Source organism: Azolla caroliniana, unplaced genomic scaffold (genome assembly GCF_043228905.1).
Source record: "Azolla caroliniana isolate FFs.n. ecotype wild unplaced genomic scaffold, voAzoCaro1.0.p SCAF_953, whole genome shotgun sequence".
Taxonomy (NCBI): Eukaryota; Viridiplantae; Streptophyta; class Polypodiopsida; order Salviniales; family Salviniaceae; genus Azolla; species Azolla caroliniana.
This window is the reverse complement of record NW_028231388.1, coordinates 462-13411: the sequence shown is the minus strand read 5'-3', so window position 1 is coordinate 13411 and position 12950 is coordinate 462. Positions and strand designations below refer to the sequence as shown.

Below are 12950 nucleotides of genomic sequence, written 5' to 3'. Positions count from 1 at the left end.
AAGAGCTTCTTTTAAAGCTACCTTTATGGTCATTTTTATGCAAATGGAGCTTTTTTACTAAGTACAGCAACCTGTCCAATACCTGAATAATGGCTAGGGCAATCATTCGAACAACTGGAGGGAGATTAAAAACAAAGAGTGCAGCAAGTCGAGTCGGATAGTTCTCTTGTACTCGAGTACAGCACGACTTCAACATGTTGACTGGGAAACCTAGTGCAGGTGCCCCTTCACAGTCTATTATCACTGTAACTCTTGGATCATCTTCGCAAAGCAGATGTATCATTCCGTATTCAACCTGAGACACTGATATGGAACCTTTTAAGAACGCTTAGTGTTATAAAAATATAAAGTTCTTAGAAGATAGAAAAAATGGGTGAAGAAAAATAAAAGCAAAGAGAAAGGAAATTGAAAAGAGCCTCAAAAGGTTCAGGCCTAAAGAGAAATTGTTGTTTTGCTCCCCGACCACTGTCTGGTTGCAGGAATGTAGCACATCCACAAAGATGATAATAAAAATAGGTCATGTTTGAAATTGAACAATAATCAAGCTAACAGAAGGGTGTTGGTTTATTTAAACTCGAAAGCATAGCTATGCAACCGTTAATATTTGGGAATATGGCTTGCACATGAAATTGTGAAAAAAGTAAAACTCTTACGAATAGCTTGAACAAATCTCGGGCGTTGATCGGCCGCTAGGATTGAATATGCCCAGCCAATGCGCACCACAAGTGATGGTCTCATCTGCATATCATACCCATGCCAAAATACAAGGCATGACCAGTTTTCCAGTTCATATGGTGAAAGAAAATAGAATGTTTCACGCCATTTAATATTTCTCTTGATTAATGCTGCACATCTCTTTACATTATTCTTTGCTGCTATGAGAAACCTTTCTAAGTCATTATCCCCTATCCTGCAGTATAATTAACATCTGAGCACATTTTCCATTCCAGTAATCTATATCAGAAAAAAATTAAACTAACTATTTCTTTACCTTTCAGGGAGGATAATCCCGGATTTGTACAAGTATTCCTTTAACAAGATAAGACTATTAGGACTACATTCCAATGCCTCCAGAGTTGTTTCATCACTGAAAATGGAAAGCAGAATTCACTTTTAGTACTTTATAAAGTTAGCAGACCCTGTAAGTTCCAGGAAAACAGTATTCACTTTTAGTACTTTGTAAGTTCAAGGAAAACTTGTTTTGCTCTTAGTAAATACAATAATGCATTGTTGGCTTACAGCAAACCTTTCTATGTTATCTCTAAATGTGACTGCAGGTACTATTGCTCCATACTCTGAATCTGGTGGATCCTCATGAAAAGTCTGGATTTGTGTGACTGGGGATTCCTCGGTACATCTCATCTCATCAAGTTTTTCTGTGATTCTAGTGGCAATTGAGAGAAACATGATTGGCTTCGAGAACATCTGAGAATCCACTTAAATTTTCAAAAATCAATACTTTTAAAAGAGGCATAAAATGATTTGCAATACAGTTTTGCACATCATGGATAGCTCCAATTTTCTACTACAAGCACCTCAAAATTGAAATGTACAATTTATTTTGAGCGTTCTCTTCCACAAAAGTGCAATTTGAAAGAAAATTACTTAGAACATGCCTGAACCAGTTCATTTAGATCCATCTAGAATAATGTGTTTCAACTTTATATCCATAAAAAGAAACCACATTATATTGTAAGTATCTAGCTAGAATGAAATGTTTCCATCCATGCAAAGCAATATAAGATACATTTCCTGTTTCTATCTAAAATTACATCTTTCATTCATCAAAAGAAATGCAAATTCCATTTTAAGACTCGTAATTTAAGCCCATCTTTATGAAAAAGAATGCAGTAAGGGCAATAAGGAAAGGATATATTTCCACGAGATCCAAAAAAACAATAAAAGGGAATGTAACATATATTTAACGTCTACATCAATCTATTTTTACATATAAGACTCTAGAATGATGTTTTTTCATTTACGGAAATGAGATAAACTGCATTACAGATCTCCAAAGTGATATATGGGCATTTGTCCATGAAAAAGAATTTGAAAAAGGAACAATAGAGATAGGAGAGGATGGATGCACCTGAGATCCCATAAGAATATAGCTGAAAGGAATCCATTGATGCAGCCATGAAAAGGGAGGGAGCTGGAGCAGAGGAAGGCTTTGAATAACAGACCAAAGTGAAGGACAACTAGTTTGGGTATGTCTTCTGATGATCTCAAGAGCACCCACTTTAATAGCAAAACTCAGGAGCTGTCTTCCACTATCACTGTTTATCTTCGTTCTCCTGAGAGATAGAATGGGCTGAAAGGCACTATTTACAAGAGCATTCCCAATCGACCTAAACCCTAACTCTGACTTATTATCCTCCTCCTCCACCTCCTTCATCTTCTTCTTCTTCATCACCATCATCATCGGGGTCCTCTGTTCTGCAGGAATATCGTTGGGTCTCTGCTGCTCTTCCCCCATGGATAGCTCCGGAGACTCATTCATTGCATTAGTAAGTCTTCTTCTTGCTTACTCTTCTTCTTTTTTCTTTTCTTTGTGTTTTTTTTTTGTAAATCTATATGTTCGTTATTAAAACAAGATGATAAAATACAACCCCTTTGGCTATGTCCAATTTTTTTTTGTGTGATATGGCCACCCAAATGGCTTTAGCAACTACACATCTAATGAACCTATATTCTTAATGAACCTATATTCTGTTATGTATGTCCGAAAGGCCATCATTTTCCTACGTGACTCTAAGATAAGCCATCTTCCACAGTTACCTAAGCCCAGCCTCGCCATTCGATTGAACTGCGAATTCGAATTTTCTTTTCCATCCCCATTGTAATATCCTTGACGTTGCCAAAGAATTACTATCTTTTTCTGCACTTCAGGGGGTGTCTCCAATCAAACAGTTTCAAACATCGCAGCCAAGACAACACTAATATTTGGACCATAATAGACTCCGAGCATTTAAATGAACGAGTACTATTAACAGCATGCCACCATGACGCTGTAATTCTCGTTTTCCCATCATTGGTAGATACCAACTTTTCCTACAAAATAACCAATTATTTCTGCCCAAGGTTGGGTGCCTATGCACATACATTTTAAAAGATTGAATCTTCAAGCCACCATATGATCTTCTAAACTTAGTAATGCAGCTCCCACTAACCGTTTTGGGGTACATATATTGTTCCATGATACCCAACTCATACCAATTTTTTACTCTTTCTTCCACAATGTATATTTAACTGAACGTGTTAATTGATCAAGTGATTTCTTTGTCTGAGGTAATAATGGCAAAAAGTAACAACAAGAAGAAGGAGAGTAAACCTTCTTCTTCTTCATTTGTTAGTTATTGAGAAGACATAGGTCTTCAATTACTAATGACGAATGAGGTGAGTAGAGCACGCCATGAATTTATGCATCTCAATCTATGTCTAAACATTCAATCATGGATGATCCTAAGCAAACTACTTGGGTTTCATTGGTTATGGAAGTTCTTAAGTTGGATGTATGAACATAGGTATATGGGAATGATCTAGGTTTTACCTTCCAATCTGCTCAACATAGATAGACATGCAGTCGGTTACATAGAATGTATGCGATGCATGATGATTTGGCTAGTCCACGTCACTTTAGAGCTCATACCATACGCCATTGTCACACCCATTGTAAGTAGTGTTTTTCACACACATATATTAATATAATTGTGTGTTTTCACTAAGAGAGAGAGAGAGAGAGAGAAACTAAGAACTTGTATCAGTACAAGATTCCAAATAGCATGTAGCCAACATTATATGCAATAGAGGATCTTGGTTTACAAAGACATTGTATGGAAGTACACAGAAGTTAAGATCAATCTAGTAATGATAGGAAAGTGAGAGGGATATGTACAACATCTACTTCATCAACTACAGCACATGTATACACAATGGTAAACTTAACACATACACAATATATGTGGTTGAGCTTGTTATTTCAACACACTATTTCAAGCTATGAACTTGGATTTCCACCTCTCACCCCTAGTGTTCTTTCACTCCCCCTTCAAGCTAAGGAGATTACATGAACGTAGGCCAACAATTGTTGAGAAATTACTACTCTTCTCTACAATGACATACTCGCCTTAAGGGTTGGAGAAAGGTCCTACATTCCAATATCATAGGGCATTGCATCTCCTCATGCATGGTCTCATCCCATTAGTTTGAAGATGGTCATTGTTGCATATGTCGGTTTGTGAATCGTCTTAGCCAACCTAGATCACTAGATTCTTCTCCCAAGTTGAGTGATATATTTGTTTCTAAGCCTTTTTACGACCTTCTACACTCGGGATGTGTAGATCATGCGAGCTACAAAATAACTCACAAGGACCATACCAACACCAAATCATTGCTTGGTATGTTCAATTTGCAAGGACACAAAATACACTCGATGAACTTCGCAATACCCTTGCTCCATTGCACCAACCAACTTCAATTACAATGTCCAATCACCACTAAACCCATACATACCAACTATCAATTTCATGTTAAACCATGTTCAAAATCATTTCAGCACATCATCATAATGGAGCTTTAGGAAACTTTTTGTTTAAATATGTACCATATAAATTCACCCATATTTGTAATCATGATTTGTTTTATAGGCCAATCTTGGCATTTAGTTATACTAGAGTAGTTTCAATTCAGATAACACAAACTCACTCATATACTTGTATTATAATTTGTCTCATATACCTAGTGGAGATTTTAAGTCAATCGCGTATGTGGAAGGGGTAAAACCTTGATTATCTCTATTCAATCTCAATTCCGTTAGTGCATAAGAGAGGAAAGAATATGAAGGCATTTGCAGGAAAATGCCATTCACGATATTGCCCACAAACAATCTTCCATTCAAATCAAGATTAGTAGAGTGCAGAAACAGCTCAATTTACAGAAGAAGAGTGACATCTCTGTTACCCTTACAAGTGAGAAATGTCGCAAGTGAAAGCTTTAAAGGAGCCACTGATCCTTTACATCCTCAACTGAATTTGTTGGGAACTATTCCCCGGTTCTTCCTCAACATATCCAAGATACATACCAAAACTTTAATCTTCTTTGTGAAAGACAGAGCATCAAGAAGTCTCTGACGGAGCTTCAGATGGAGCAAGTACTTGGTGTGGTCGTTCCTTACTAATAGTCTCAGAGTATGTAGTACGCATTGGTGCATCCACAACGGAATAATCCTCCTCTGATGGCTTTTTCCAGGTATAAAGAGCAGCATCAATCCATCTAGGATGCACCAAGTGGCACTTATTTTCAAGTGCCCATTTGGATTTCTCTGTTCCTTTGTCTAGAGCCACTACATGAGTTACTGACGAATCCAATGAAGTTGTACATATTGCTCCAAGGTTCTCAGCAAGGCGCCAACATTGATGTGTTTCAGGAGAAGCCAAACTTGTGGGGAATATCCTACTGAATATAAGTTTACATCCAGCTAGCACTCTTGATCTTATACTCTGGATTATCTGGAACATAAACCAGCATCCACATGGTTACATTACAACAATAAGAAATCAGACAAATAAACAAACTACCTCTCTAACATCTGTTCTCGCTTTATAATAGTGAGTTTCTCCTGTTTCATCCTGTACAAATAATCAACTTTCCAGAATAAGCATAATGATCCCAAATGCCTAAATCAATAGTCAGGAATGTAGTTATCCCCTCCACATATTTAAGTATACGAGGAGTATGGTGTCTATTTCAGGTGAAATTCCCATATAATTAAAAACCTTATTCAAAAACATAACTTTTAAAGAAGCTGTGAGCCACTCACTATCCTAGTGACCCCAAATGACATGCACAGATTTGTATTCACAGCTATCATCCATCGAAGCATGTTTGTGCTAATGAAATGTTTGGTTTGGCCATTTATCCCAAGGGTGGTGTTTTGTCTTGCAGAACTTCTAAGTGACATAATTGAACTTAAGGGTTCCATTCAAATGCATGAATCAAATTGTGAAGGAGATGTAATAGAAAAAGTATAGGCAAATAGTAGACAAATATACATAAATATTGTTTTTTCAAGTGAGCACAATGGTAGTTCATAAAAGAATGTTGCTATTAGTCTTATATTTTTGCAAGCTTGGAGGTGGGATAACAGTACCTCATATTTTCCCTCAAAGTAGGCAGTGTGCACCCGACGTAGAAGGTCTAATGTGTTTGCTAGTGTGCCATTATCTTCACTCTCGTCCTTCTCTGCCTCGAGCAAAGATGCACTAGCAATCCCAAACTGTTTACAACTTGACCCAAAGAAATGGTATCTCTCCATCAGCACCAAGTTTGATCTATGCTTTGGCCAGACCTGAAGATGAAGTTATTATATGAGTCAGGTATGCACATAAAAAAACCAGGTAACCATTCTATACAGAAAATAACGGAGAAACTATGCATATGCACATATAATGCCATAATGCCAAATAGTTAATCAATTGCATGAAAAAAATGCAACAAAAATTGAACAGTGGCTTGGCAACCTCACCCCTTCAGTGTCATCAAGAATGACTACTGCGGATTCTGATCCAAGCATTATATCAAGATCCTTGGTCGTTCGGCATGTACTATCACTTTGCGATATTACTCGGCTTCCGAAAAACCGTCCACTTGGATCCAAGAGGTGGGCCATAGCCTGTGCATAAATCCGTTCACCCATTGTATAAACATACATCTCATACATTCCACCTGCTGCCTCGAGAAACTGATGAACAAACGGGCGAAGCTTAGTCCACATATGCAGGTTCTGCAGATTATGAAGACTAGAGCCCTTACTTTGAGGTTTCTCCTCACTTTCACATGTTGCTGTTGGAAAAGTGAAGTTAAAACATTATATCCAACATTTCAAGAAAAACACGCACACATACTCTTTATTCCATATCAGTCTAGAAATGAGTTGATAGACTTATGATACACAGCAGACTGAGCCCCATATGGTCAGTTATAGCTTATGACACCATGTAGCTTTTCTGGAGTCTTACCATCAGGAGCATTTCTATCTTGATTAGAGCAGTAGACAGAACAGAGATAGGCATATTCATCAGGTGTAACTTCAGCAAATCTAGCCGAGTTGAGTAAAGTGTGATCCAGATCAAGTACTAGATAAAGCTTCTTATTTGATAGAACTCTTTCAAGTTCATTGCCTCTTATTCGATCTGCCTCTAAACGAGATACCTCCAAACCCTACAAAAAGTTGGTCAAATACTCAGTTTAGAATATAATTGTTGACAGTAAAGAAAAAATCGTAGTCTAACCTGATGAATATAGCGAAGTGCTACACCATCTTCACCATTGGAGTCATCAGCAGGTTTGTGCATTCCACATCGTATACAAACATCCCATATAAACCCAGGATGAGGTGGGCAGATCTTCTTCATATGCATACCTGACAAAAGAACACCAAATAAATGGGTGAGAATTGAAAAAATACAGTTTGTTAACTAGTTTAAATAGACAAAGAAATATACCATTCTGTTCATTAAATATTTGATCATCACTGGAAGAATCAACTGTGGGTATGAGCTTGGATGTTTCATTCTCTGGTTGCTTCCTTTTTTTTCCTATTCTGTAAATCGAGATTAAAACAGCCAAATTTTAAATACAAAAAGGTAGCCATAAGCAACTTGAAACTCTCTTCATTTCCAAATTTTACAAGTGAAACTGTAAAAAAAGCAAATGACCACTAGAACCAACAGAATATGTATAATTAGATTAATTAGGATAAATTACTATAAAGGTTGTAAGCATAAAAATTACTGCTTTAGAGACACTGCTCAGTTCAAATATTTTCAATGTAATGTATAGATGTGTAAGTCTCTGTATATATAATATATACACATATACGCACATAGATACATGTATTATCATCATTGCCGGTATCAAAACAAAGGAAATGGGTTTTATCATATCCAACATTAGGGAACCATAAGAAAAGTTGAAGTCCATATATGTATTTGCATCTATATAGAGAGAGATTACATAAGATAAATCACGCTAAGATCTAATTAATTCACAAAAAAAAATCGATTTTAACTTAAATACAAGATAGAAATATAAAACTTGATGATCAGTTAGAAAATGAAGAAGTTAAGACAAACAAGGACATGTCTACAAGGTAGAATAGTTCCAAACAGATACAATGAGTGCAATGTGCATTGTGTCCTTAGGAGAATCTGCCAAAGAGAGGGATTAGATGAAACTAGGTTGCCAAATCATACATTATAGAGGTGATGGAAGGAACCAAGTCAAGTCGATATTGAAAAACATTTCAGTTCAGTTTTTACAGTCTTTGTTTCAAAAGTACATCAAAACCCCTTCTTAAACTGAAACCATGTTAGAAAAAAAAAACTAGCTGGAAACTGTAGGGAACAACTTATTATATCCCACATTCGAGACAATTGTTTTCTACAAGTATCATATACATGTGTGTGTCATTCTATCTATATACATATATCTGCATATGCATGAGTGCATGTACATACACATAGCTCCCTCTCTCTTTTCAGTTCTAAACGCCAAAAATAAGAGAGGATTTAGGTGTATCACATTTTAGATTTAGAGTTTCAAACAAAAGTATTTAAACAATACAAGAAAGGAGATGAATACATTTCATACATAGTCTGTTCTTGGTCACTCTCCTGTGATGTGGTATGTCCTTCTGAATCTGAATTTGTTTCGGACTGCAGCTCTGCATCTAGAAATGCAGCAAAATCTTCACTTCCAGGTGATGATGGCAAGCTCATATTCTGTACACAAAGAAAGCAATCACTGTCAAAAACATGTTGAAATCTATTAATTTGCTATAACCACTTGGTTCTTCAGACATAAGTAGAATTTTATGCATTGTAAACAACCATTGAAACTAGGATTGCAGACAATCACCAGCAGCAATTACCACTCTGGCAAATATTATACATGCATAAGTGTTCTGCTCCAGGACGTGCATGTGTCATTATACAAAAATATGTATATACATACAAACATACACATATACACACACAAATATGTCTGTTGTGTATGTACATACGTACATATGTATGTCGGCATGCATGCATGTAGGTAAGTGCATGGCATGCATACCTATGTACACACATATGGATGTCATGCATGTAAATACATATGTACATATATGCATAATTACTTCATAATAGTTTCCATTTAACTTGAATATAAACGTTGAATCATAGACACTCAATGATCAACTATAAGCGAAGTGTGGGGTCTTCAAAATCCTATTTTCTGTGACCATAAAAAAGACTGGATAATAACATAAACCAATTAAAGATGTTCATTTTTTTTTTGTAACAGATTTTGATACAGATCTCAGTCCTTTCTTCTCAGGATCTTTGTTTCCAAAAGAATCTAGAAATGGAATCACTGAGAAGGTTATAACTTAAGTCCAAAAAATGGGAGAAAGAAACCTGCCTTTATCTAGAAGTGGTATCTTCTTTGTGTTCTTGTGGACGAGGACCCAACAGCTTCCTCTGTCATAACTGCAACTCAAGCTTCTCTACCAAGCCAAGTTCGAATGTTTTACAGGTGTAGGCATGGTAGCAAAAAATTTGACTTCTATACATTGGATCAACAATAAACCATATTGGAGTATTTCAAAGCTCAACGGCTGCTAATAGACAAAAAAATCAAGAATTAAGTAATAATTAGAAGCTGATTAAGGAAAAAATTCTGATTGTTCTTTCATTTTCTTAGCAATCAACTATTTTGCAGAATGAGTATTTAACGTTCCATAAATTGTGGAATTTCAAGCAATTGATGAATAATTTTTTCTCACAGGGAGGTAAAGGCAAGACACAGAAAAGAAGTGTGGCCAAAGGCATGGATAATTAGAAGTAAATACTAAGGGATCTTGAGATAGAGGATTAGTTTTGAAGTTTGTGGCATGATGTTGGAAGAGAAACACCCCATTGTAATAAGAGAAGTGATTTCTACTGCATAAGATGATACAGTATAGTTTGATGTTTAGTGACATATGAACTACGAATGTGTGATTAGATAGTACAAAAACATTCATGCCAGTATCCCTCTCTTGGGAGCTCCACCCCCTGCGAACAATTTGCATTTGCGAGAATCTGGAAACATTCGTATATGTGATCTTCATGATCCAATAGGGTAGCAAGGACAAGCGCCATACTTAATTCAAGAAAAGTTCCCCTAATGGCCCCTCAATTATTCAAAATTTGGGCTATTGACATCATTAATCAGCTACAGAATATGCCAAAAAAACTCCAAAGAGAAAGGAAAAAATAGCACGTACAGTCCTTAGTCATTGAAACCAAGGAATCTAGGAAAATACAAAATGTAATCTCAGGAAATGCTCAGAAACTTACGAGTACTTTGGAATTTTTCCAAAGCGTGCTTTTATCTTCGACATTACCATCTCCATGGTCCTTATCTATGAACAGAAAAAAAAAATGTCTTCTCTATCTATGGACAGGAAAATGGTTTCCTTATCTACGAACAGAGAAAAATGGAATAGTTGTTACTCACCAGAAAAAAATGTATTTTCTTTTTTTTGTTGTTTCTTTCCTTAAACCTACAACGAGCAGAACAAAATTTGAAGAAAAGACAAGGATGAAGATCGCACCTCAAAATTAAAAGCAGGAAGATATGCAGTGAAGACGAATGGGTAGGGGAACAATTCTTTTGCTGAAAATTTGCTAATAACAGGGGACACTGAAATGAAGCTTTCTCTGAACAGGCCAGGCCAGGCTCTTTGAACTGGCACGTCCCTCTCGCTCACGCTCAGACATCGATCGAGGGAGGCAAGACGACCGAGATTACTCTGTTTCATATTTCAAACCTATTTATACTCATTCTTTCTATCTGTCTCTGTTTCTCTGTTTCTTCCTTTTACCCCTTCCCACATTTTGGGAAATCACCCACATACCCCTCTGCTTTTATGTTTTTTACCGTAATACCCCTCTCTCAAGCCTCTAGGTGATAAGATACTCTTCTTTTATGGGGGGGGGCCTTTGCCGATCGAGAACCTAATCCGATAGATCAGATTACTTAGCTCTCTTTTCCCGATCAAAATATTGCGGCCATCCCATTGTCTCGAATCTCACTACTTCAGTTCCACGACTGTTACGAAATGCAGGGGCTTCTTATCGCATGACCTTTTGTCCCCTCGTATTACAACCTTTGCCGAATGAAGCCGATGGTTTTACAAACGAAGAACCGTGGTTCAACTCTTCTTAATTGCTGCTCGATTACTCAATGGCAACTCTAAATGATCAAGTGTAGTGGGGGTTGGGATGCTTGACAAGTAGGTCTTTCGGAATGGCTCCTGTTGCTAGTAATCTTGGATAAAGAAAATGTTTGATCTGAATTGCATTCTTTCTCTATTAGTCTTTTTTGTAATTAGCTTACCCCAATTATAAGTTGTTAGACTACGCCTTGGGTTCGAGACCCAATTTTCTCACCTCTCTATTACTCCATACATATCCTCTTAATTTACTAGATGCCATTGTAGAATATACGGGTTTGAACCCATGACCTTTTGGTCTCCATTGGACAACTGAGCTACATCAATCTAGACTATCTCTCTCTCCCTCTCTTTCAAAATCACACTTAGAAAAGGAGACACGCAAAAAGAAATTGTGTTTAGATCCCGTGGGTCCATATAAATATCTTTGTGAATGTTACCAATTCTAAATCTATTTTGGTAACACTATGACCTTAAGGACCCATTCTTAAGCCACATTTCAATAGTTTAAGGGTAGTATAGGTGGGAAAAGTGAGGACTTGGAGACAAACCCTTTAGAACATGGGACATGTGAAAACATGTGGCAAACTACGAGACCGAGTTAAGTTGCATAAGGTGAACTAGCTACCTCCTCCTATTATGGTCCAAAAGTGCATTCTGCTTCATATAATTCACATAGAAGTCATACCAAAGTCAAATTTTAGCCAACACTTCCACGTGGACCACTAGATCTCATGCCTACTTGACTCTTAGACCTTGTAATCAACCTCCCTTTGATGTAACTAAAAACCACTAGGTACTCTATCTTGTTTGATGTCATTCAGACTATTAAAGACGCATCGAATGGAGGTGGAAATTTTCTGCAATTAGAGGGACAATTATGCACATAACTCGCTAAGTTCCTTTATATCTATGTATCAAGATATCATTTACTTGGAAGAAAGGCAAACTAATTGCTATGAATGCCAACCACCTTAAGCAAACATGGAAACTTGGATGACAAGAATGAATGGATTTTTTTCAACTCCCTAAAGCAATTCATCATTTGCCACGTGCTCCTTCGAACCTTTTCTAGGATAAAGTACACTCAACTTTTCATTTTAGAATAATGGAAGTGCCTAACCTACCAAAGTTCCCCAAGTTTGGGAGATTCAATAATCTATATTCAATCGCATGCCAAAATTCTTTGTTTGGGATATGGCCTCTACACTAGCACATTCATAGTTCTATGAACATTAACATGAATGAGGGAGTTAGAGTTGAAACAAGAAGTAAAAGATACTTGGATAATGCAAGGATAATAATATTGGAAGAACGGAGTACAATAAGCTTATTGGAAAATGGAGATGCTAACCACCTTGAATGCAACATTAGGAAATTCGGAATCCAATTTGAAGAAATGTTTATGAATTCGCTCCAAATTGCCACTATAGAACATGTAGCCAAACGTACATCCATCCTACCTATATGCTAGGAATCCATGGATTACAAAATTATGGTAGGGACATAGCAATTTATAATTTGGTCTATGCCACATACCTACTAATTTGTACGTTTGAAAGATAGAGAATGTTTCGACATATAATCAATACTTAATTGCATGATATGATGTGAATATAATAATTTGCATTAGTACATATTCTCTATAAATCTTGAAAATGATGTATCTTGAAGATAGTGATTCCAATATGCT

The 12950-nt window shown here is 36.6% G+C and overlaps 2 protein-coding genes across 5 annotated transcripts; both read right to left on the bottom strand.

Annotated features, from left to right (window-relative positions):
- Positions 1-21: 21 nt before the first annotated feature.
- LOC147847484 (uncharacterized) lies at positions 22-2534 on the bottom strand (the record flags this gene model as incomplete). The annotated part of the gene is made up of 5 exons (XM_087339126.1): positions 2090-2534; positions 1247-1425; positions 992-1087; positions 654-910; positions 22-303 (listed from the first exon to the last, which is right to left on the bottom strand). Coding segments are annotated over exons 1-5 (1225 nt in total), but the record flags the coding sequence as incomplete, so codon positions are not given.
- A 2231-nt stretch (positions 2535-4765) lies between these two features.
- On the bottom strand, positions 4766-10444 carry LOC147847483 (RNA polymerase II C-terminal domain phosphatase-like 4). Of its 4 annotated transcripts, none has more exons than XM_087339127.1 (10): positions 10380-10444; positions 9460-9655; positions 8641-8780; positions 7503-7600; positions 7290-7420; positions 7017-7218; positions 6524-6840; positions 6149-6346; positions 5577-5627; positions 4766-5507 (listed from the first exon to the last, which is right to left on the bottom strand). In XM_087339127.1, the coding sequence occupies exons 3-10, from the start codon at positions 8775-8777 to the stop codon at positions 5115-5117; spliced, it is 1527 nt and encodes a 508-aa protein (XP_087195253.1). In that variant the 5' UTR covers positions 8778-8780; positions 9460-9655; positions 10380-10444; the 3' UTR covers positions 4766-5114. The 4 variants fall into 4 exon arrangements, with proteins under 4 accessions (XP_087195253.1, XP_087195255.1, XP_087195254.1 ...); XM_087339129.1 differs by having other exon boundaries at positions 8650-8780; XM_087339128.1 differs by having other exon boundaries at positions 9460-9658; positions 10380-10439.
- Between the last annotated feature and the right edge of the window lie 2506 nt (positions 10445-12950).